Consider the following 25000-nt stretch of genomic DNA (forward strand, 5'->3'; position numbering starts at 1 on the left):
GCGTTTCGTAAAGAGACGATTTAATAATTACTACAAACTTTCCCCCAATAGAGCCAGTGACTCCAGAAGGTGTTAGTCTTCCAGTTTTCACCCATTCCTCCGTAAATGATTACTACCCAATGTCATTTTTCACTCAGGTTGTAATCCACCGTAAGGTTCCTCGTTGGACGAGTTGGTTTCGCGCTCGACTACCGATCTCAGAGTCGGGGTCCCGGTTCCCCGCTCTGCCAACGCGAAATCAGAGGAATTTATTTCTGGTGATAGAAATTCATTTCTCGTTGTGGTTCGGATCCCACCATAAGCTGTAGGTCCCGTTGCTAGGTAACCAATTGGTTCCTAGCCACGTAAAAATATCTAATCCTCCGGGCCAGCCTTAGGAGAGCTGGTAATCAGGTCAGTGGGCTGGTGAAACTAAGATATACTTAACTTTAACTTTGTAATCCACCATAGTCGCCCAGCTAACACGTACATAGCGACCTAGTTGAGTCAAGAGACACAACCTAACCACTAGACCATGATCACCTTATTCAAGTTCTTGAACCGTACCTTTGTAGAGCCGTTAAATCTTAGAGAGAGAGAGAGAGAGAGAGAGAGAGAGAGAGAGAGAGAGAGAGAGAGAGAATCAGGAAGCAGTTCTTTGAAGATTAGGGACAAAAGAAGATCGCTAAGATGTTTGGTAGACGAGGAATAGAGAGGCTTAAAGGTTCTCCCCATCTCCCTCCATCACTCTCTCTCTCTCTCACTTTTTATATCTGTCCGACTAACGATTTTCTTTGACCTTTGAAGGAATTAATCCGGTTACAGTCGAAGGAACTCTCTCTCTCTCTCTCTCTCTCTCTCTCTCTCTCTCTCTCTCTCTCTCCATTTTCCATTTAGAAATATAATTAAATGAAAACAGTTCAAACACAAGACTTTGATGTAAGAAATTGAACATTGATTCCCTTTATCGAACAGCGAAAGATAATACACATTTCATCACGATACACAAATAAATCTTTCTATCTATCTATCCCTGTGGGAAGTCGTTCGATCATCAAAGTCAAACAACGTTGTTTGGTTAATACTTGGATGAATGGCCCGAGAGAAAACCCAGACGCCACTGGCATATATATATATAAGCCTTTCAAACATCTATGGAGCACGGCGTGGAATTAGCAACATCGTCTTACAATCATTTGCTGACAACTGGAGACTTACGCCTTCTGGCGCCACACCATCTAAAGGCAGGGGGTTCTCAATCTTTTGATGACGCCAGACCCCCAATGAAGTGCCCAATAATGGTTCCATGCCCCCTTTGGTTAAGTCGATTAAGTCCTATTTGTTGACGATATAACTTAATGTACTTAGTTTAATACGTATACTTCAGGTATGAATAGTTAGGAATAGAAAATACGAGAATATCAAAAGTATTTAGTTTTTTATAGTTATCTATTTGCAAAATGTACCCATGTATAAATTGACACAATAAAATCACAATATATATATAATATATATATATAATATATATATATACATATATATATATATATATATATATATATATATTGCAGAGATGAAGTCCCATACCCCTAGCAAGTAGTTCTTCTCATACCCCCAAGGGGTATGGATGCCCTCCTGTTAAGGACGCCTGCTATAAGGAAGGAAAGCCGTACTATAACAATATATTTTGCTGTAAATAGCACCAGCGTTTGCAGGGGTCAAAATGAAAAATACAGAAAGAGAGAGAGAGAGAGAGAGAGAGAGAGGAGAAGAGAGAGAGAGAGAGAGAGAGAGAGAATTATTATACTTTCTGATAACACAAAAAGTAGACTACAACTTTATTGGAGAAATGACAAACGAATTAAGAGAGAGAGAGAGAGAGAGAGAGAGAGAGAGAGAGAGAGAGAGAGAGAGAGAGAGAATTCTTATTCTTTATAAAAGGAAAACTTGTACTTTACTGAACAAATGACGAACGAATTAAAGAGAGAGAGAGAGAGAGAGAGAGAGAGAGAGAGAGAGAGAGAGAGAGAGAATTATTATACTTTCTGATAACACAAAAAGTAGACTACAACAAATGTTGTACTGAGAACTGACAAACGAATTAAGAGAGAGAGAGAGAGAGATGAGAGATAAAGAGAGAGCAGAGAGAGCTAGAGAGAGAGAGAGAGAGAAGAAATCTATCTATTTCGTTAATACAAAAGAGATGTACTTTACTGGAAAAAAAAACAAATGAACGAACGAATTAAAAGAGAGAGAGAGAGAGAGAGAGAGAGAGAGAGAGAGAGAGAGAATTATTTTACTTTATAACAAAAACTTCAAATTTACTGGAGAAACGACAAACGAATTAAGACAGAGAGAGAGAGAGAGAGAGAGAGAGAGAGAGAGAGAGAGAGAGAGAGAGAAAACATGATTTGCCCGCGCATGCGCGTGCATATGCAAAATTGTAGAACTCCTTGTTACGCTCGCCTCATTAACCCAAAATCCCTCTCGACCCCCCTGTCCGCCCCCCCCCTCCCCCCCCCCCCCCAGCGGGCGCCCACCCCTCCCGGGAATATAAAATTCTTTCATTCTCCGGTTTCCCCCAAAAAGAGCTCCAGCTCTTTGCCTCTGATTCCCTCTGTCAATACAGAGAGAAGGAGGTCGAGAGAGAATCAAACCAAGATATTGTGGGGGTCTAGTTTAAGCCGACTTCGATACGTGGTATACCGGGGGGGGGGGGGGGGGGCGGTGGTGGGGGGAGGGGGAAGGAGGAGTGGGTGGGGGAGGGGGTTAGCAAGCCGGTCCTTGAATAAACTCCATTTAAAATGAATAAGTGACAGAGGTGGCAATCTTTGTAAAATGTTCAAGAGCATCGGTGGTTAAATGTGGTGTATGTACGTATGTTTTACACATATGTAAATACATACATATAGTACATACATACATACATTCACACATACATATATATATATATAATATAATATATATATATATTATATATATATATATATATATATATATTATTATATATATAGTACGTGTCATAAGTTCCCAGTTCTTTCTCTCTCTCCTCCTCTCTACTCAACACCTGACTAAATGGAGTCATGACGCAAAACTAAATTACATTCCCAATATAGAGCAGAAATAATATTTGAGAACCTTACAGACCTTACAGACCTTACAGCCTACATTTGTTCGGGTTGCCCCAAGGTCCCTCAGTGTGAGGCACCTCTAATGTCTACCAAGAGTTGCTAGTACATCTTCCGGTATATTTTGCATCTTCCAATCTTGGATGTCTGCGGATGCAGTTTAGATATTTGTCGAGCTTATTCTTAAACACATCTACGCTCACTCCTGATATATTCCTCAGATGAGCTGGCAAACGCATTGAATAGAACGCTGCATTATCGATGCTGGGTGCGTAGTGGATTAATGTCCTGTGTGCTTTCCTTATTTTTCCTGGTATAGTTTTGGGCACTATTAATCTACCTCTGCTTGCTTTCTGATATTTTTAGTTCTATGATATTTTCTGCTATTCCTTCTATCTGGTTTCCATGCCTGAATTATCATGTAGCGTTCTCTTCTCCTTTCTAGACTATATAATTTTAAGAATTTGTAGTCTTTCCCAGTAGTCTAGGTCCTAACTTCTTCTATTCTAGCTGTAAAGGACCTTTGTACATCTCTATTTGTGCAATATCCTTTTGATAGTGTGGGTACCATATCATATTGCAATATTCAAGTGGACTACGAACATATGTTTTATAAAGCATAATCATGTGTTCAGCTTTTCTTGTTTTGAAGTGCCGTAACAACATTCCATTTTTGCTTTACATTTTGCCAACAGAGTTGCTATTTGATCATTGTCCTAACATGTTTCCTATTCATCATCACACCAAAAGGTCTTTAACTGTTCTTCCCTTATTTGTGATGGTCTCATTATTAGGTCCCTTATTAATGCATATAGCTTTCTTTTCTCTGTCTCCATAATTATTGATTCAAATTTATCAGAGTTAAATACCATCCTATTTACCTCTGCCCAATCAGATACTTTGTTAAGGTCTCTTGTAGAGCGTTCCTATCTTCATCACAAGTAATTTCTCTACTTATCTTGTGTCGTCTGCGAAAACTACTCACTACCGAATCCTTAACATTATTGTCTATGTCTTTCAATCATAATAAACAAACAGTATTGCAGCTAACACACCGTACCTTGCGGCACACCGGATATTACCTTGGCCTTCATCCGATTTCTCGTCGTTTGCAATAACTATCTGTTTTCTGTTGTGTAAAAATTCTTTTAACCATCTTCCTACTTTATCTACGTATTGTGCTTTTCTAATCTTCGCTAATATATTTTATGGTCTACTTTATCAAAGCTTTTGCAAAGTCTAAATAAAACCACATCTGTTCATTTCCGCTTCATATTTTTGAATAATGTTTTCACGGTGGACTAACAGTTGGGTGGTGTACTTTTTCCGGGTACGAAACCATGTTGTCCTTTATTAAACAAATTATTTTTTATAAATGTTTCATATATTTTTCTTCATTACCCTTTCATACACTTTCATAATATGTATGTTAGACTCACAGGCCTATAATTACTTGCCTCAGTCTTGATCCACTTTTGAAAAGTAGGGGTAATATATGCTAATTGTGCTCATATATATCTGCCTGTATCTACACTTTGTCTTAATATATTGCAAGTGGCTTTGCGATAGAATGAACTACTTTCTTTAACAAAATAGCAGGAATTCCATCAGGCCCTGCAGCAGCTCCATTTTTTTATTTCATTAATAGCCTGCACAATATCAGCTTCATTAATATCTATGTCAGCTAAATATTCACTATTTTCATCCCTTACTTCTATATCATTATCTTCATATCTATTCTAGGGGTGAATTCTATCTTATATCGTTCTGCCAGTATGTTTGCAAATTTCCTTTTTTTTCATTCGTTAATCTCCCTTCAATTCTCAGAGGGCCTATTTCTATTCTTCTTTTATTCATCTTCTTCGCATATGAGTATAATAGTTTGGGGTTTTGCTTGATAGTATAGGGTTTTTTCTTCCAAGTCCCGTTTTTCATTTTCTTTTGATTGTATAATCTTTTGTTCTGCATTTTTCTATCTTACTTTTTAGTTCTATAACTTTCCATGCATTTTTTTCTTTTGCAAGACCTTTTTTCCACTTTCTGATTTCTGGAACAAGATCCTTCTGTCTCTTGGTAGCATGAATGATGTTTACTTTTCTTCTTCGGTATATATTTTTCCACTATTATCTCCAATATTTATATAATATCTCCGTATTTACCCTTATGTCATCACTTACGAAAATGTTTATCCAATCTTTGTTTAATTCTTCATTAATTTCTGACCATTTTATATTTTTACTGTAGAAGTTGTATTTTCCATATCCTTCCCACTTTTTCATTTCTTGCTTATCGGCTATTTCACTTGCTTTGGAATGAACTGTTAATTCTATGACATTATGGTCTGAAATACTCGACATTATAAACTATTATTTCTTTAAACATAATTCATCTCGTTCACAAAATGACTAGGTCCTCTAAAGTATTTTCCTTTCTTTGTTGTTGGCAGGTGATATTTGTTGAATGTTGTATTCTAGGTTACTAGTAGCATATCTAATAGCTTAATTTTCAAATTGCTCTTAATCGTCTGCACTACTATTACTCTCTTTTTTATATGTATAAGTACAACCACAATCTTCCTATTCGCTCTTTCCATTCTACGAAAGGAAAGTTGAAGTCACCAGATAGGAGAATAGTCCAGTCCTTGTGATTTTCTACATATATCATCCAATTTTTCAATTATTAAGTCAAAAACTCTTTAGTATTAGGAGGTCTATATATTACTATGTCATCAAATTTTTCAGATTCAAATTCTACCGCTATTAGTTCACATTTCTGAGTTACTATATTTCTCATATATTTTTCCTTGTTTTTTGTCTTTCCCATATATTGCGGTTCCCCCTTGATTCCTATTTTTTTTCTATCTGATCTATAAGTTTGGAACCCTTTTATTTGATCATCATTCCCAGTCTCTGGAATACCCAGGTTTCACTTATATTCATTATATCTATTTTCTTTTCATTTTGGGTTAGTTCTTCTAAGTACTCTATTTTTCTTTTTGAGTTACTCGTAACTAAACCCTGCGCATTCATCACTATGATGGTTTGCGTGTTTTCTCCTTCATTTAATACTGGTAGAATAAGGATTTTCCCATGTCTCTTCCTGTTCTGGTATGTTGTTCTTTTTTTCATTTCCAGAAATTCTGACATTAAAAAATCCAACTTTTCCATAATATTTGATCGTCCTTCATCATAATTATTCATTGTGTCTGAATCTGCAATTTTCTCCGTTTCTGCAATATCCTCTTGCATAATAAATACAGTTATTATCTCTTGAGTAGAATTTCGGAGCTGATGCTTTGAAATTTTTTTGCTGACACCTCTGCATATCTCATTGGTGGTTTGCTTTTCTCTTTTACCTGATATCTTGATTCTCTCTTATTTGTTTCTTTCTTATTTTGGATTTTATTACTTGGTTGGTTATTTATTTGATTATGATTCATGGCTACAGGGTGCATATATTTGCATTTTTTGTCGAACTTACATCCTTTTCCTTCTTTTAGGTTTTTACATATTTTTGGATGCAGATCTCTGCAATCATCCCCATATCCATCTAAGTATGCACATTTACCATATATTTCATAGTTTTGACATATCTTAGGATGTTTGTAGTAACATCTTTCTCCAAATCTGCAATTCCCTCTTTTCAAAAGGTTTGCAGATTTTGTCTTTCTTGTCTATTTTTTCCTCTTTCCCGTCATTGTATAGATCAGGGTAGAGCCTCTTCGGGATTTGCTTTTCTGTTGTCATATCGTAATTTATTTCTTCGTAGGTATGCTGCTTTATTGCCTCATATGTAGTATCAATGAGTATCTCTGCATCCATACTTTTATCTTGTTCTTTGTTTTCCCCTTTTTTCCTTATTTTTTTTCTGTCATTTCATTTTTTCGTTTACTTTCTCTTCGTTTCCTCCCCCCCCATTCTTCTTTTTCTTCTTCTTCTTCCCTTCTTCCTCTTCTTCTTCATCCTCAACTATTTGTACATTCATCTGATTTAATAACAATTGTCTATCCATGATAGACATGTTGAACAAAAAAATTCTTGTATCTTTTCTCAAATCTTGTATTACCTCAGCACACTGTGGATGGGTCGGAATGTTGCATGCAGCACATTTTTCTGATTAGGTTTTGGTGGATTGACTCATGGCTTATACCAAACCTTACACAGTTTTGCATTGCTTTTGGCATTCTTTTTCCTAATGCATCAATTAGGATATTCACAAGATTCACCTTATTCATTTTCTTTGTCGGGATATGGTTGGTTTATGTATATTTTCTTTATGAGTCTCTTGACCACTTGGATTTTATTGGAACTTCTTCAATTATTTTCAAGATGTTTTCATTAGATTTGTTCCAGTTTGAAGGATTATATCCTTCTAATATATCTATGAATGCTTTTGTATCTTTTTGGTTAGGACTGTTGCTGATTTCATAGATGAGAAATGCCAGTTCCCTTCCTGCTACCTCATCGTATTGCGAATCTGCTAAACACGCCAAATTACGCCACCTCTTCCCGCAGTTGGAAATTTATGCCAACCTGTTCTGATTTATAGTATTACACTTGATAAACTAACTTAGAAGACGCTTTTATCCTACTATTTTCACACTAATCTTATCACCGATAGTTCACGAACTTCTAGATATTTCTCAATTCCAGTCGTATGTTAAACTTGTGATATCTGTTGATTATTGTGACTTCACGCGGGTACGTCTCACCAAGCAAGATGGCTACTACGAGAGAGAGAGAGAGAGAGAGAGAGAGAGAGAGAGAGAGAGAAGCGTAGGAATAATAATCCTTCTAGGATTCCATCCTACTCAAGAATGGATCCTACTTGACATAGATCACATTGCGTGCGCGCAAGACCGCTTACGCAATGTCGTCGATGCCTTTGGTCATTCAAGTACCTCGTGCGTTCACGAGAATAATAATAATAATAATAATAATAATAATAAATAGTGCTTCTCTGTAGTCTGTAACTAATATCTATATATATATATATATATATATATATATATATATATATATATATATATATATATATATATGTGTGTGTATTGTGATCCTCTCTGTCATAAAGGTAAAAAACAAATATATCCCCGTAGATTCCCGTCCCCTGAGAATGCAAACACTCGGAAATACCGTTTGAAGCTGAAGACCCTCACTCAATTGACACTGCTAAATTCATTCAGTTTTTTTGCTTTTTTTAAAGTGTTGAAAGTTATTCAGTTATATACAGATATATTCTTCTAAACTTTGCATTTCTCTCTCTCTCTCTCTCTCTCTCTCTCTACTCTCTCTCTCTCTCCTCTCTCTCTCTCTCATCTCTCTCTCTCCCTGAAAAAATAAATTAGCACAGGGCATGGAAATGTGTTTGATTTGTTACGAAAACTATTTTGATATACACACATACGTGTGTGTGTGTATATATATATATATATATATATATATATATATATATACACACATATAGGTATGTTATGTATGTATATATGTATCTATGTATATAAGTATATAAATACATTATTCATTAACAATTTTCCTTTCTCAAAGTGTTTCTTATGTTTGCAAAGGTACAGTAATAATAATAATAATAATAATAATAATAATAATAATAATAATAATAATAATAACAACAACAACAGGGCAAAGAATACATCGTATCATAAAAAATAACTAACTGAAAGGAAGAGAAGAAAGATCAATTGTGTGTGTGCGTGCGAGAGAGAGAGAGAGAGAGAGAGAGAGAGAGAGAGAGAGAGAGAGAGAGAGAGAGAGAGAGAGAGAGAGAGAATATTGTTCGACTCACTCATTGGGAAGGTCCTCGGCGTTGTCCTCCTGACCAGGGATGTCGACATGGATGAAGATCGACCGATCTCTGGTCTCCCTCATAACGGGGTGGTTGGCGAACTCGATCCATGAGGAATCTGGAGAAGAAGAAAAAATTCATTAAATAAAAAATTGAAGATAAATTTTGGATGAGAATGAAAATCATAAGCAATATGTAAATTGATTCTAGCAACACGTAACTGGTTTTTATAGTTAAAAATATATCTTTTTTAATGGTATTCTGGTGGAAAAAAATGCAATATGCAAATTGAATCTAGCAGGTGGCTTTTATATTGTTGAAAAAAAAAAAAAAGATTTTGGATGAGAATCTAAATAATATTCAATATGCAAATTAATTATAGCAACACAGAGCTGGGTTTTATATTATTAAAGATAAAAAAAATATGAGCATACCATTTGGGTGAGAACGAAAATAATGTACACTATGTAAACTGATTTTAATATCAAGTAACTATCCTTTTTTTTATTGTAAACGAGCCCATTCGGTTAACTGACTGACTGCATGCTATCTAGGGTGGCAGAAAACGTTTAAATACTAAAATGAAAATGGGATCAGGAAGAGATGTATATGTATATTCTATATAAAGGAAGCTTTCGCCATCTTCATCCCAGACCATCCAAGATTGGAAGATGCAAAATATACCGGAAGATGCATTAGCAATTCTCTGGTAGGCATCATAGGTGCCTCACACTGAGGGACCTGGGGCAACCCGAACGAGCTGTAAGGTCTGTAAGGTAAGGTCTGCTGGCCTCTACAGCCTGAATAAACATAGATATAATATTGTATAATGTATGACATCTTTGAAAAGTGGAAGTTATAAAACAACTTTTTATTCTTTCAGGTAACTCCAGAATTGTTCTTCAATAGTTTATTAGTAATTCTCTGGGAACCTCGTGGAGCAATATGTATGTATATAGCATTATACATAAATACATGCTATCGCGGACTTTATTTTTCCATTTGAGATCAGGAGAAATTATATCAAACTGGTTATTACACATTTATCCTTTTCCTCTTCCTCTCCTTCTACGCCATCTCTTCTTCTCTAACTTTCCAACTTCTTTAACTCGAGACAGCACCAATTATACATAATTTTCCACCGACTCTTCGCGACTCGGCGGTCTCATTAAAAACCACCTCATAATTAAATAATGGGCGAGACAGTTTCCACGGCAACAAATCGTCAAGTTTCTCCTAATTTCTGCCAAGTCTGGAAAAATTCACCTCAAAAAAAAAAAAAAGAAAAAAAAATGTTCCCTTATTCACATTTGGACTTCTCCTAAACTATTAGTTTGTTGGTTGTCAAAGGCTTTGTCTTGGAGACAGTTTTTTTTGTTTTTTTTGTTAATGTTGTTAAGCAGCAGACAAGCAGTCGAACAAATAAACACACACAACCACAAAAAATATGATCTCTTTGTCGCAAGGAATAAATACATACACACACAAGTACACACACCCACAGACATACATACACATACACAATGACACAGGTGAAGACACTATCCGCGTCCAAGCTCACTGACATTATAATATAATATATATATATATATATATATATATATATATATATATATATATATATATATATGTTTATGTATTATATATATATATATATATATATATATATATAGAGAGAGAGAGAGAGAGAGAGAGAGAGAGAGAGAGAGACTCAGCATAGCTTTGGAAGAGACGAACAGTAGACACAAACGAAGCGTCAATAATCTCTTTTAATGGCCTCTCGTTAGGCTTCTTTCCGTGTGATTGACAGAATAGGGATGGAAGGTGATAAATAGGGGGGGATAAGAAAAGACCCGATGATAATGAGACTAGGCAGAAGGAGGATAAGGAGAGCAATGTGACATGGGAAAAAAATAATAAATACATGAATACAAATTTTTTTTAAAAACGTAAGGATGAGAAAATAAACAAAAACCAAAGTTGATTAATAGCTACGAGGGCATGGGAGATAACGTGATAAAGGGAGAATAAGAAAAACGATAAAATTACCAGGAAAGGGAGAATAGCAACAAAGAAGAAGGGGCGAAGAGAGCATAAGTATAACAAGGTTGAAGAGATAAGTTGTAAAAAGAACAAAGGGAATAAAGCAGATGATAAGAGAATGTGATAAAGGAAAGATGCGGATAACGGGGAATGAGATTTGGGAGAATACGAGAATACGAATAGAAAGAAATGACGCAGAATAATAGAATGAATAAGTAAATAACGAGCAGAAAAAGCTAAGAATCGGAATTACGAACGATGGTGATAAAAAGGGGAGAGCGGTAAGAAGAAAATGAATGCATGGAATAAGATAAACTAAAAAAAGAGACGATAAAATTTAAAAGAAAAATGAGAGAGAGAGAGAGGAGAGAGAGAGAGAGAGAGATAATGATAATAAATATGACTGATGAAGACAGAGTATGTCTGGAAAACATGAAAGCACCTCAAGAAAAAAAATAGAAATGCAAGAGAATAGAAACCTCTCTCTCTCTCTCTCTCTCTCTCTCTATCTCTCTCTCTCTCTCTCTCTCCATATATGTATATATATATATTTAAATATATATATATATATATATATATATATATATATTCACTTATACCATATAAATTTATATATATATATAATATATATATATATATATATATATATATATATATATGCAAAATGAAAGAGATGAAAGAAGAATTAGGGATCAAGCGAGGAAGAGCAAATGAAATATGAACGGAAGCGAGAGAGAGAGAGGAGAGAGAGAGAGAGAGAGAGAGAGAGAGAGAGAGATTTATGCGTGTGTACATAAATTGACCTCGCAAACGCGAGTCTAGTGTCTTGGAATAAATAACTGCAGATACAGGTATCATCGTTGAAGGGAAACAGAAGTCACAAAAAAAAAAAAATAAAATAAAATAAAAGAAAGACAGAAATAAGGACAAAATCGACACAGAAAGCGTGTCAACTGACACGTCGACATCCCAGTATGATGAGTGAACGAGTTACATACTCGTATGTGGCACGTTAACCTTTACGGTAATGAATAATGAATGACTCTTCCTCTCGCTAAAACGGACGGACGGGTCGACTAAGAGTAAAATAATTATACACATATGCATTTCATGTCTCTACAAAATGGGCGCAGGCACATACATACATGCATACATTATATGTATTTATACGCGTATACGCGCACGCACACACACACACATATATATATGTGTATATATATAATATATATATATATATATATATATATATCATATATATATACAGTGGACACACGCAATACGCGCGCTTATGAATTTTTAGAGACCGGAGGCTTTGGGAAACGATTCAGCTTATGGAAAATGTCAATGAAGAGACTGGCATTAGGAAAATTATTATAGACAGTTTGAAATTTCGTCCACACTCACACATATATAGAAAGATACTTACGATTGCATCCCATATCATGGACAGTGAGGAAGACAGCCCTGGATTCAGCTTTTGTCATGTCACCCTGAAAAAAAATAGGATTTCATTAAAAATATGCATAGAACATCAAACAATTAAAAGAACAGAACAAAAAAAATAGGATGCCATTGGCTTCCGGCACAGTGAATGCAATGTTTATTTATATGCAATATGGAATCCAAACAAATATAATCAATCCTGCAGCATCTGGCAATTAGATCCGACACGATGGGCGGTGCTTATGGCTTAGGTTAAAAAAAGTTCCTCTCGTTGCGGGAAATGAGTAAACATCGTATATGATTTTACCTGTCGTATCCTACAGTCAAACTCTCTCTCTCTCTCTCTCTCTCTCTCTCTCCCTCTCTCTCTCACGCACATTTGGCAACTATGGGCACAATGGGCAGGGCTTATGGCTTAAGTTGGAAAAAACAATCTTCTCTTTACAGGAAATAAGAAAACATTATATTACATGATCTTATCCGTATTACGCTACGGTCATAGTCTCTCTCTCTCTCTCTCTCTCTCTCTCTCTCTCACACACACACACACACACACACACAGACACCACAGGCACACACATGTCGCACGAAACCCATGCAAAATTAATTCTCACGACAACGCTTAATCCTTCGTGAACTTTATAGGACGATGCAAAATCATGAAATGCGATTTCGCTGACAGTTGGGAAACATCAAAGCACATTTAAACCCGAACATGGGATTACGCTAATGGACGGCATTTGCAATACGAATGTTATCAAGTACTTTTCATTTCCTCAAGCTCTGAGGTCGCCATAGCAACAGTAACTTAGGAGGACTCTTGTATGATATTCACTAACTGAGCTGATTAACAGCTCTCCTAGGGCTGGCCAGAAGGATTAGATTTTTTTTACGTGGCTAGGAACCAATATTGGTTACCTAGCTACGGGACCTACAGCTTTATTGCTTGGGGATCAGAACCATATTATGTCGAGAAATGAATTTCTAATCACCAGAAATAAATTCCTCTGATTCCACGCTGGCAGAGCGGGGAACCGAACTTCGGACTACCGAATCGGTAGGCGAACACGTAACCCACTCGTCCAATGAGGAGGTGGTGTCCTCAGTGCACTTCATGCGGTGCACTATAGGTATTGCTTATGACTTTTTTCAGAGTACCTTCGAACCCTAGTTGCAACCCCTTTCGTTCATTTTACTGTACCTCCTTTCATATTCTCTTCCCTCTCCTATCAATTGTTTCATAATGCAAAAGTGAGGTTTTCCTCCTGTTACACCTGTCAAATCATTTACTGTCAATTTCCGTTTCTGCGCTCAATGACTTCATAGGTCCCAGTGTTTGGCCTTTTGGCCTAAATTCTATATTCAATTCAATTCAACTAACAATATTTGATTGGTCTGCACAGTCTAGTAATCGAGCAAACTTTGGAATTGGTTTCCTACTTCTGTGTTCCTTAAATTTTATATACATTTCATGTGGCTGAAGTGAAAGGTCGACTTCGTCGATCCGTTTTATCAATTTGAAAAATCTTTAATGAAAAATTTGTTGGAAAAATTAAACATCCAATGCAAAAGACATTTCAAAGTCACTCCATTCAAAAAAAATAAAAAATATGAAGATATGTTATTGAAGAAATAATACATAAAAAGCTATAGAGAGTTTTGAATATTTTATAAACTGAAAATGTCTCAATTAAAAAAATCCTACTGGAAACGTTAAACATCCAAGGCAAAAGACCTTCAACAGAAGCTATGCATTAATAATTAGAATCTTTTCATGAAAAATTCTTACTGAGGAAATTAAACATCCAAGGCAAACGACGTTTAAAGGGAGCTTTGTTTTAAGAATTAAACTCTGTTTGATGGAAATATCTTAGTGAAAAAAAAAAATAAAAATCTAGGGCAGAATACGACGATTTGTTTTATCCATTAAACTCTTTTATTAAGAAAAATCTTACCTGGAAAAATTAAACATCCAAGTCAAAATTCGACGCTTTGTTTTAACAATTAAATTTCTAAAAAAAAATCTTGCTGGAAAAATTAAACATCAAAGTCAATACGACGATTTGTTTTATCCGTTAAATTTTTCTATTAAGAAAAATAGCTGGAAAAATTAAACATCCAAGTCAAAATACGACGCTTTGTTTGATCCATTAGATTCTTCTTATTAAAAAAAATCTTCTGGAAAAATCGAGCATCTAAGGCAAAACATTTAAGAGAAGCCGTTTTATTAATTTGAATTTATGGAAAAATCGGAAAAATCTTATTGAAGAAATTAACCATACAAGGCACAAGACGTTTCAAAGGCGCTTGTTATATCAAATTTAAATTTTCGCTGATTTTATATATATATATATATATATATATATATATATATATTATATATATATATATATATATAATTTTTTGGGGCACAATGCCAAGCATGCACTGGGGCATCTAAGGCCATTCAGCGCTGAAACGGAAATTAACAGTAAAAGGTTTGAAAGGTGTAACAGGAGGAAAATCTCGCAGTTGCACTATGAAACAATTGTTAGAGAGGGTGGACAGTAAGACGGAAGAAAGAGAACATGAACGGAGGTACAGTAAAAGGGAACGAAAGTAGTTGCAGCTAGGGGCCGAAGGGACTCTGCAAAGAACCTTAAGTAATGCCTACATTGCACTGGATGAGGTGCACTGACGGCACTTAACCCCGCTGAAAAGAAAAATAATTCTAGGAACATTATATAACATATCCAAGGCTAAAGAAGTCTAGACGAAGAGTGGAAGACTTGATCGACTTAAAACGACTCGTCGATAATAATCAGTTTCCGTCAAAGACTTCTGAAATGAACAGGAAAACTCAACAGATGACCAATACACCAATACGCCCGATTCCTGAAGAACTCTGCTGACATCCAAAACTTCAGAAGTAACTTCGAAGAAAAGTTCTGCGAACTCGACTCTAGTAGAGTCAATAAGAAAGGGCTTAATGAAGGCCCAAGGAATGACAATATATGTCAGAAATTATGAAAACCAACAAAACAAATCTATTTTCAATCAATAATGTACTGAATTTTGGGAAAAAATCCGGAGATATCTAAAGAAATGGAATTAAAAAGGCCAAACTAATTACTACATATATATGTCAAAAATAATGAAAACAACAGACGTAAACAAGCAAACAAACAAAATACCATTCGATCAATCAATAATGTATTGGGTTTTGGAAAAAATTCGGAGACATCAAAAGACAGCACTACAGAAACACGTAAAGAATGCACAGAAGTTTCCTCGGCGTAATCGAGTTTTCTGTACAGTGTATAATGCTGTATGAAGCTCTCAGCCACGGCCCAAGAAACTCTCATCCGCGGTCCATGAAACTTTCAGTCAGACGCACTATCATGGTCAACATTAACCCTAAATAAAACAAAACCTACCGGGGCTAGAGGGCTGCAATTTGGTATGTTTGGTGACTGGAGGGTGGATGATCAACATACCAATTTGCAGCCCTCTAGCCTCAGTAGTTGTTTAGATCTGAGGGCGGAAAGAAAAAGAGCGGATGGACAAAGCCACCTCAGTAGTTTTCTTTTACCGAAAACTAATATTCTTTACACAAAAACAGAAATTCAATGGTTTTTTTATTGTTAAGTCGATATGCAGTTATTAGCATTCGTTAGTTTTGCCTCTTATAGTAATGTTAAACCTTTTTTTTATTTTCTTTATTTTATATTGATCTTCGTATCCCCAAAATAAATTGTCTGTACCTTTCGGCGGTCAAATTGAACGGTAATTCTACTTCATTTATTTCTTATCACTGGATACATTAATATACCAACGCTTTGATCACGTTGGTACATCTGCTGTTTTGTTTCCTCAATCATCAGTATTTGTTTTTGTAGTTACTGTTGTTGTAATAGTAGTGACTATTGATGGTGCTTCTATTAAAGCTATTATTGTTGTTGCACCACTGTTATTTTTCAGCAGAATACCAACTACACCTCTCGTCCAACCGACAAAGCCAATAGGAATCCCACTGAGAGAGAGATATGCAATTCACACGAGGGTACCTTCATCTGAATGAATAAATAAAAAAAAAAAATTCCAAAATTCCATCCGCGGCAAACAACGGCTTCATCTACATAAAAATAAAAACACCATCACGGCTGGGATGCAAATGTCCCCCCCCCCCCCCCCCCCCCCCCCCCCTTCCCGCACTTTTTGGAAATCGAGAAATAAGAGTGTATCTACAGGACCGCCATTCTCCAAAAAAAGGCCGATTCTCAAAACAGGGGAGTTTATCTGTATTGGGTGAAAGCCCCGAGAAAATAGTAATGGTGGTGTCTATAGATGCTATTTTATGCGAGGTTACGATCGTGATGCTTATTTTGTTGGAGATCATGGCTGGATTTCGTTAGTGTGCTGGAGATTGTGGTTAGTGATAGGGATCGTGGTTGGACTTCATATTTGGTTGGTGATCGCGTAGGATGTCACTACTTTGCTGGGGGTCGTAGTTGGTGTTGGAGATCGTGGTTGGATCTCGCTAATTTGTTGGAGATCGTGGTTGGATCTCGCTATTTTGTTGGAGATAGTGACTGGATCTTATTATTTGGTTGGTGATCGTGGTTGGATGTCACTATTTTGCTGGGGGTCGTAGTTGGTGTTGGAGATCGTGGTTGGATCTCGCTATTTTGTCGGGGATCGTGAGTGGATCTCAATTTTTTTGTAGGAGATCGTGGTTAGTGTTGGAGGTCATGAATTGGATTTCACATTGTTAGAGATCGACTCTGGATTTCATTATTTTGTAGGAGACCGTGGTTGGATTTCACTACTTTGTTGGAGATCACGATCGCATTTAATTTTGTTGGAGAACACGGTTGGCTTCCGTTATTTTGTTGGAGTTGTGGTCGTGAGGTCTTTTATCTGGTTGGTGCGGATGGCTCCATTGTTTGAATCTGGTGGAGATTTGAATTAAAAAAAAAAAAAAAAAAAAAAAATTTTCTTCCTCATCCAATAGGCCTTCAAAATCTTTAATCTTGATACCCTTCGTAAAAGTCCGGGTTGCCCGTTCCAACGGCCTACGACACCTACTTGTAGGATAAATATGATATCACTAGATTGAAAAAATAATAAAAAGAAAAGGTGTTCCAGCTGCAATTCAAGAACTTCTATCTTTTTATTTTATTTTTTTTTTTCTAGCTGAAAGATCCTCTGTACTTTTTTTCGGGGATCTGTTCCCCCACCCCCACCCCCACCCACCTTCCCCCCGCTTCGACTAAGTTGTCTTATAAGAAATGTCTTTTTCTATTCCAAGGAAGTTGTCCGGGAAATTGAAGAGAGAGAGAGAGAGAGAGAGGAGTTGTCCGGAAATTGAGAGAGAGAGAGAGAGAGAGAGAGAGAGAGAGAGAGAGAGAGAGAGAGAGAGAGACGAGTGGGAGGGGTTTTAAATGGATTTTATGACCAGGGGTCCCAGTAAAAAAAAGAAAAAAAAAAAAAAAAAAAAAAAAAAAAAAAAAAAAAAAAAAAAAACAAAAAAAAAAAAAAAACAAGGAGACGGTTGGGTAGGGGGAGAAGGCTGGAAGGGTCAGCATGAAATAGCGGTAGGTAGGGGGCAAATCTGGAAGACTTTAAAAGAAAGAGGGTTGGGGGAAAGTAGGGAAAAAATCTGGGAGAATTAAAAAGGAAGGGGAGGAGAGAGAGAGAGAGAGAGAGAGAGAGAGAGAGAGAGAGAGAGAGAGAGAGAAGGTATAGGTTATAAGAGAAGACACAACAGCAGAAAACCATTATTGGTGGAGGGGTTAAGATGGGCTGGAATAGAACAAGATGACGGAGGGGGAAGAAAAATATAGAGAAATACTTACCCCTCCCCCTTAATCTCCTCCAACACCTGCGTCAGACACTCACCCCTCCCCCCTTCCCCCGCACTCATACCTACCTCCCAAACAATTCAAATAAAAATTCTCCTCGGGATTGTTCAAAGTTCCGGTGGGCCAAAAAAAAAAAAAAAAGTCTCTCTCTCTCTCTATTCCTTTACAAGAAACTACTCAACTAAATAACAAATAGTAACACTATTCTCATATCTTCTCTATCTCTGTCTGTCTATCTGCCTCCTATTTTCCTTATATCTCACATTTTCTAAGTACTTTATATACAGTTTTCTATTTATCTATCTCCCGTTTTCTCTCTATCAATATCCCGTTTTCTGTCTAATCTATATCCCCTGTGCCATCTACATAAATGTACTTTTAGTTCCTATGAAAGCGTGTAACATTCTCTCTCTCTCTCTCTCTCTCTCTCTCTCTCTCTCTCTCTCTCTCTCTCTCTTCAACATTCCTTTACAAAAACACTCACAAAGTACAAATAGAAATATGGGGGATAAAAATGCCCTTTTTCATGCTTTCTCATCTGTCCGTTTATAATATCTCGTTTCCCATTTTCTATTTATCTCCCGTTTTCTTCCTGACAGTACTTTATTCACGACGAAAGTATGGAACATCTCTCTCTCTCTCTTTCTCTGTCTTTCCCTCTCTCATAAACGATAAAAAAAAAAGGTCATTGGTGTTTGTTGTGTCAGTCCCATTTTCTTTTTGATAGCCAACTATTTTTACTAGGACAGTACAGGGTGTCCATAAAGTCCCAGTACCATTACAAGTATTTATTGCTCAGAATGGTACTGGGACTTTATGGACACCCTGTATAATAGATGATTCTCTCTCTCTCTCTCTCTCTCTCTCTCTCTCTCTCTTCTCTTTTATGGATAAAAAAAAGAATCCGTAGCGAGTATCTAAATCCTCATAACAAACACCTAGGGATTTTCTTTGAAGAAATATAGGTTCAATGGACCATAAAGAACCTCTCTCTCTCTCTCTCTCTCTCTCTAAGAAGACTAGAAAATTTCTTTACGCAGATAAACTCCATTCCCCTCTAACGGATGCTGGAGAAGTCTAGTGTACAAACTCCATCTCTCACCTTCTCTCTTTCTCTCGCTAATGGAGACCTGGAAAGGAGTTTATTTGGAAAAGGAATCTCTCTCTCTCTCTCTCTCTCCCTCTCTCTCTCTCTCTCTCTCTCTATCTCTCTCCGGTAGTTTGCAGGTTTTCATAAATGCATATACGATTGGATGTTTGAATAGACATTTCAGAATGAATAAGGAAATTTTCTCAAATATAATAATAATAATAATAATAATAATAATAATAATAATAATAAATAATAATAATAATAATAATAATAATAATAATAATAACTACAGGCCTATCACCTGCCTACCAATAATGTGGAAGTTACTAACAGGTATCATCAGTGAAAGGCTATACAACTACCTAGAGGAGACAAACACCATCCCCCACCAACAGAAAGGCTGCAGAAGGAAGTGTAGGGGCACAAAAGACCAGCTCCTGATAGACAAAATGGTAATGAAGAACAGTAGGAGAAGGAAAACCAACCTAAGCATGGCATGGATAGACTATAAGAAAGCCTTCGACATGATACCACACACATGGCTAATAGAATGCCTGAAAATATATGGGGCAGAGGAAAATACCATCAGCTTCCTCAAAAATACAATGCGCAACTGGAATACAATACTTACAAGCTCTGGAATAAGACTAGCAGAGGTTAATATCAGGAGAGGGATCTTCCAAGGGCGACTCACTGTCCCCACTACTCTTCGTAGTAGCCATGATTTCCCATGACAAAAGTACTACAGAAGATGGATGCCGGGTACCAACTCAAGAAAAGAGGCAACAGAATCAACCATCTGATGTTCATGGACGACATCAAGCTGTATGGTAAGAGCATCAAGGAAATAGATACCCTAATTCCAGACTGTAAGGATTGTATCGGGGGACATCAGGATGGAGTTTGGAATAGGAAAAAATGCGCCTTAGTCAAACATACAAAAAGGCAAAGTAAACGAGAACTGAAGGGATAAAGCTACCAGATGGGAGCAACATCAAACACATAGATGAGAACAGGATACAAATACCTCCTGGGAATAACGGAAGGAGGAGATATAAAACACCAAGAGATGAAGGACACGATCAGGAAAGAATATATGCAGAGACTCAAGGCGATACTCAAGTCAAAAAAACTCAAACGCCGGAAATATGATAAAAGCCATAAACACATGGGCAGTGCCAGTAATCAGATACAGCGCAGGAATAGTGGAATGGACGAAGGCAGAACTCCGCAGCATAGATCAGAAAACCAGGAAAACAAATGGACAATACACAAAGCACTACACCCAAGAGCAAATACGGACAGACTATACATAACACGAAAGGAAGGAGGGAGAGGACTACTAAGTATAGAGGACTGCGTCAACATCGAAAACAGAGCACTGGGGCGGGGCAATATCTGAAAACCAGTGAAGACGAGTGGCTAAAGAGTTCATGGGAAGAAGGACTAATAAAAGCAGACGAAGACCCAGAAATATACAGAGGACAGGAGAAAGACAGACCAAAGAACAGGAGGACTGGCACAACAAACCAATGCACGGACAATACATGAGACAGATCAAAGAACTAGCCAGCGATGACAATTGGCAATGGCTACAGGGGAGAGCTAAAGAAGGAAACTGAAGGAATGATAACAGCGGCACAAGATCAGGCCCTAAGAACCAGATATGTTTCAAAGTCCCGATAGACGGAAATAACATCTCTCATATGTAGGAAGTGCAATACGAACAAAAAGTGAAACAATAAACTCACATAGCAAGTGAATGCCCGGCACTTGCACAGAACCAGTACAAAAAGAGGCATGATTCAGTAGCAAAAGCCCATCCACTGGAGCGTGCAAGAAACATCAGCTACCTTGCAGTAATAAGTGGTACGAGCACCAACCTGAAGGAGTGATAGAAAACGATCAGGCAAAGATCCTCTGGGACTATGGTATCAGAACGGATAGGGTGATACGTGCAAACAGAACAGACGTGACGTTGATTGACGAGGTCAAGAAGAAAGTATCACTCATTGATGTCGCAATACCATGGGACACCAGAGTTGAAGAGAAAGAGAGGGAAAAATTGGATAAGTATCAAGATCTGAAAATAGAAATAAGAAGGATATGGGATATGCCAGTGGAAATCGTACCCATAATCATAGGAGCACTAGGCACGATACCCAAGATCCCTGAAAAGGAATCTAGAAAACTAGAGGCTGAAGTAGCTCCAGGACTCATGCAGAAGATGGTGATCCTAGAAACGGCACACATAGAGAAGAGTGATGGACTCCTAAGGAGGCAGGATGCAACCCGGAACCCCACACTATAAATACCACCCAGTCGAATTGGAGGACTGTGATAGAGCAAAAAAAAAAAAAAAAAAAAAAATAATAATAATAATAATAATAGAAGCCATACAGAATTTTCTCAAATAATAATAATTACAATAATGTTCTAAAGGGTCCACAATAATAAAAAGTGTTAAGAGTCCGTGTATAATTTTTAAAACTTTACAAAAGGCTTTCGAAACCTTCCCTGGGTTCATCTTCAGTCCAAAATATCCTCTCGCGATAGAGAGTTTTTCCCTAATAACAATAATCATGATATGGATCAAAATCCATACTGAAAGGTGCATACATGTTAATACATTTAAATTACATATTTATCTATATATATATATATATATATATATAATATATATATATATATATATTATATATGTATATATTAGTTATGAACCCAAACCATAAATTATAACAGTTACAACAAATCTCCCCTTACCTGGACATAGACGGAGAACTTCCTTCCGCTGGACATGGTCAGTTCCATCTTCTGTTGGAGAGAAGAGAAAATACATCAGTTACCTGGCACAAATAATTGGGAAAAAAATGATGCATACATATAAATCACAAGAATATCAATTAATCCAAAGAGTATTATAAGTGGATGTATCTATTTCAAGACAATTAAAAGTAAAACAATGAGGGATTCGATCTCCAGCTTATACTCGGTCCGCGTGCTAAAATCTACGGTCAAATAGAACGTTGTTTCACCGACGAAAATTAAAACGATACGCTATATTTAATTAGAAATAAATGTTCTGTATATATATACATATATATAATATATATATATGTGTGTGTGTGTGTGTGTGTGTGTGTGTGTGTGTGTGTGCGTGAGCGCGTCGTACACCGGTGCCCAAAACACATCAGCGAAACAGCGCTATGCTGTAGCCAGATACTTTACAGTAGGCTGTGTTACAGGCACGTCACATGTATGTTACAGACAGGAATGTGTCGGGTCAGGAGAGTTGCAGTATGCAACATCTGACACCGGCAGATTGCGGGTGAAGTATCCCTTCATTAATTAACGACAGGTGGTGACACTTCCGTCCGGTTTCAGAACAATGAGGGATAGGGGAACTGTATCATGAGAGAGAGAGAGAGAGAGAGATGAGATGAGAGAGAGAATGAAGAGAGAGGAGAGAGAGAGAGGAGAAAAGTACTTTCAAGTGTATTTCTACATAGTTTATAGATGTATTTAGTATATATATATATATATATATATAGTATATAGATATATACACGTATATATACATACATATATATATATATATATATATATATCTATAGATATAATTAATTGTAATAACAATAAAAATTGTCGTTGATAATTTTTTCTCTCTCTCTCTCTTTTCCCTTCACTTGCCACCGGAGACAAAATCAAAGAGAGAGAGAGAGAGAGAGAGAGAGAAGGAAGGTTTATTTCAAGTGTATCTCTATATTTTTGTATGGGTATATATATATATATATATATATATATATATTCTATTCATATAAAATTACATTATATATATATATATATATATATATATATATATATATATATATAACTTAACTAATAACAATAAAAAATTGACGTTAATAATTCTCTCTCTCTCTCTCTCTCCCTTCACTTGCCACCGGAGACAAAACCAGAGAGAGAGAGAGAGAGAGAGAGAGAGAGAGAGAGAGAGATGTAGGCTTGAGACAAAAGAGAGAGAGACGGCAGAAGTCCCTGGGCAGGTACAAGAGACATATTTCCCCGTTAAGGTCTGACCTTCGTTGTTCCTTCCTCTATCACCGACTTCAATAAGACTGAAACAAAAGTGAAACAAAAGGGGTTTCAACCAAGAGGCCTTTTAATGGGGAGAAAGGAAATGTATATACACATACGCGCAGAAGGGTGGGTGTATTCTCGTGGCTACACTGAGGTGCACAAACAGACATGCAGGTGTACATAAATAGACACGAAAATTGAGTAGCGTGTATTTGTTGATAAGTTTGTTTACGAGCTTGTGTTAATTTACATAATTTATTCCTAATATAATTTCATATTAAAGCAGGCAAATATATATGTGTATATATATATATATATAATACATACATATATTATATATATATATATATATATATATATATATATATATATATATATATATATAAAGACAAAGTTGAAGTCTTGACAAGGTATAAACTATGATACCAATTTTAATCTATCTAGGATTCCTACATTTCCCCGGAAACAAATTAATAATAATAATAATAATACAATAACATATATATTTAATAATAATAATAATTAAAAATTCCTCATATTAGCACGAGTCTTCAAATGGAGAAGCAAATCCACAGTTATGTAAATGTACATCTATTTAAGTTTAAAACAGAAAAGATTAGCTTTCGGGAATCTGTACGGTTCCCCGTTATCAACTCTGACAGATTCCCGAAAGCTATCTTTTCTGTTTTAAACTTAAATATATGTACATTTACATAACTGTGGATTTGCTTCTCCAATAATAATAATAATAATAATAATAATAATAATAATAATATATTAATAATAATAATAATAATAATTATAATGTAACAGGTGAAAAGCATCGCGTGATTTCCGTAGAGTGATTTTACATATTGTAGCGTCTCTACTTTTAAAGCATATTCCGTTGAAGATACAAATAGTATTCTCAGGATACTACATGCCACGTCTGTATGGTTGCATATTCGTTTCTCTCATTTGGTCTTCCTCATTCTTCTACTTCTTCTTTTTAAGTTTAACTATTATTCAACAGGGAGCTGTAAGGAGAGAGAGAGAGAGAGAGAGAGAGAGAGAGAGAGAGAGAGAGAGAGAGAGAGAGAGGAGTAAACATGTGTATGTATGCCTACGTGCCCATTAATTCTAACTGAAAAATCTGCAACTGATTAAGCCAGAGAAAAGGACTGCTCTGATATACTAAGAGAATTTAGAGACGAGACAATACTGCCTTCCGCGAGAGACGGCATTCTAATATTCATACAATGGATAACTCGCCCATCTAATCAGAAGCAGGTTCTCGTTACGCGTCGTTCGTTACTTTCCTCATTGTTACGTTGCATCCAATCAAAACAAAGACAACGGGGAAACGGTTGAGATGAGATCTTAATCGTTAAGACCAACATGGCAGCCAGAAGCAGTATCCAGATGGAAACTAGTTTTAATGAGTTAGAACTGGATGGATGCTATGCTAAGATGAACAGAGATTAAAGGCTACTTATGACTGACTGGCTTTCATTATACGATTTGATTGATCGACAGTCTCAGGGGATTATTATATATATATATATATATATCTATATATATATATATATATATATATATATATATTATAA

At 36.3% G+C, this 25000-nt stretch overlaps 1 protein-coding gene across 1 annotated transcript in view; it reads right to left on the minus strand.

The window, feature by feature from the left end:
- Positions 1-25000, minus strand: part of LOC135209185 (uncharacterized protein ZK1073.1-like) — a 126240-nt gene that overhangs the window by 32944 nt on the left and 68296 nt on the right. Inside the window, exons 2-4 of the mRNA XM_064241869.1 lie at positions 22095-22145; positions 12379-12442; positions 8910-9027 (exon numbers count right to left, since the gene is read on the minus strand). Coding sequence (XP_064097939.1) covers positions 8910-9027; positions 12379-12442; positions 22095-22145 — 233 coding nt within the window. The remainder of the gene's footprint in view (positions 1-8909; positions 9028-12378; positions 12443-22094; positions 22146-25000) is intronic.

Source organism: Macrobrachium nipponense, chromosome 37 (assembly GCF_015104395.2).
Source record: "Macrobrachium nipponense isolate FS-2020 chromosome 37, ASM1510439v2, whole genome shotgun sequence".
Classification (NCBI taxonomy): domain Eukaryota; kingdom Metazoa; phylum Arthropoda; class Malacostraca; order Decapoda; family Palaemonidae; genus Macrobrachium; species Macrobrachium nipponense.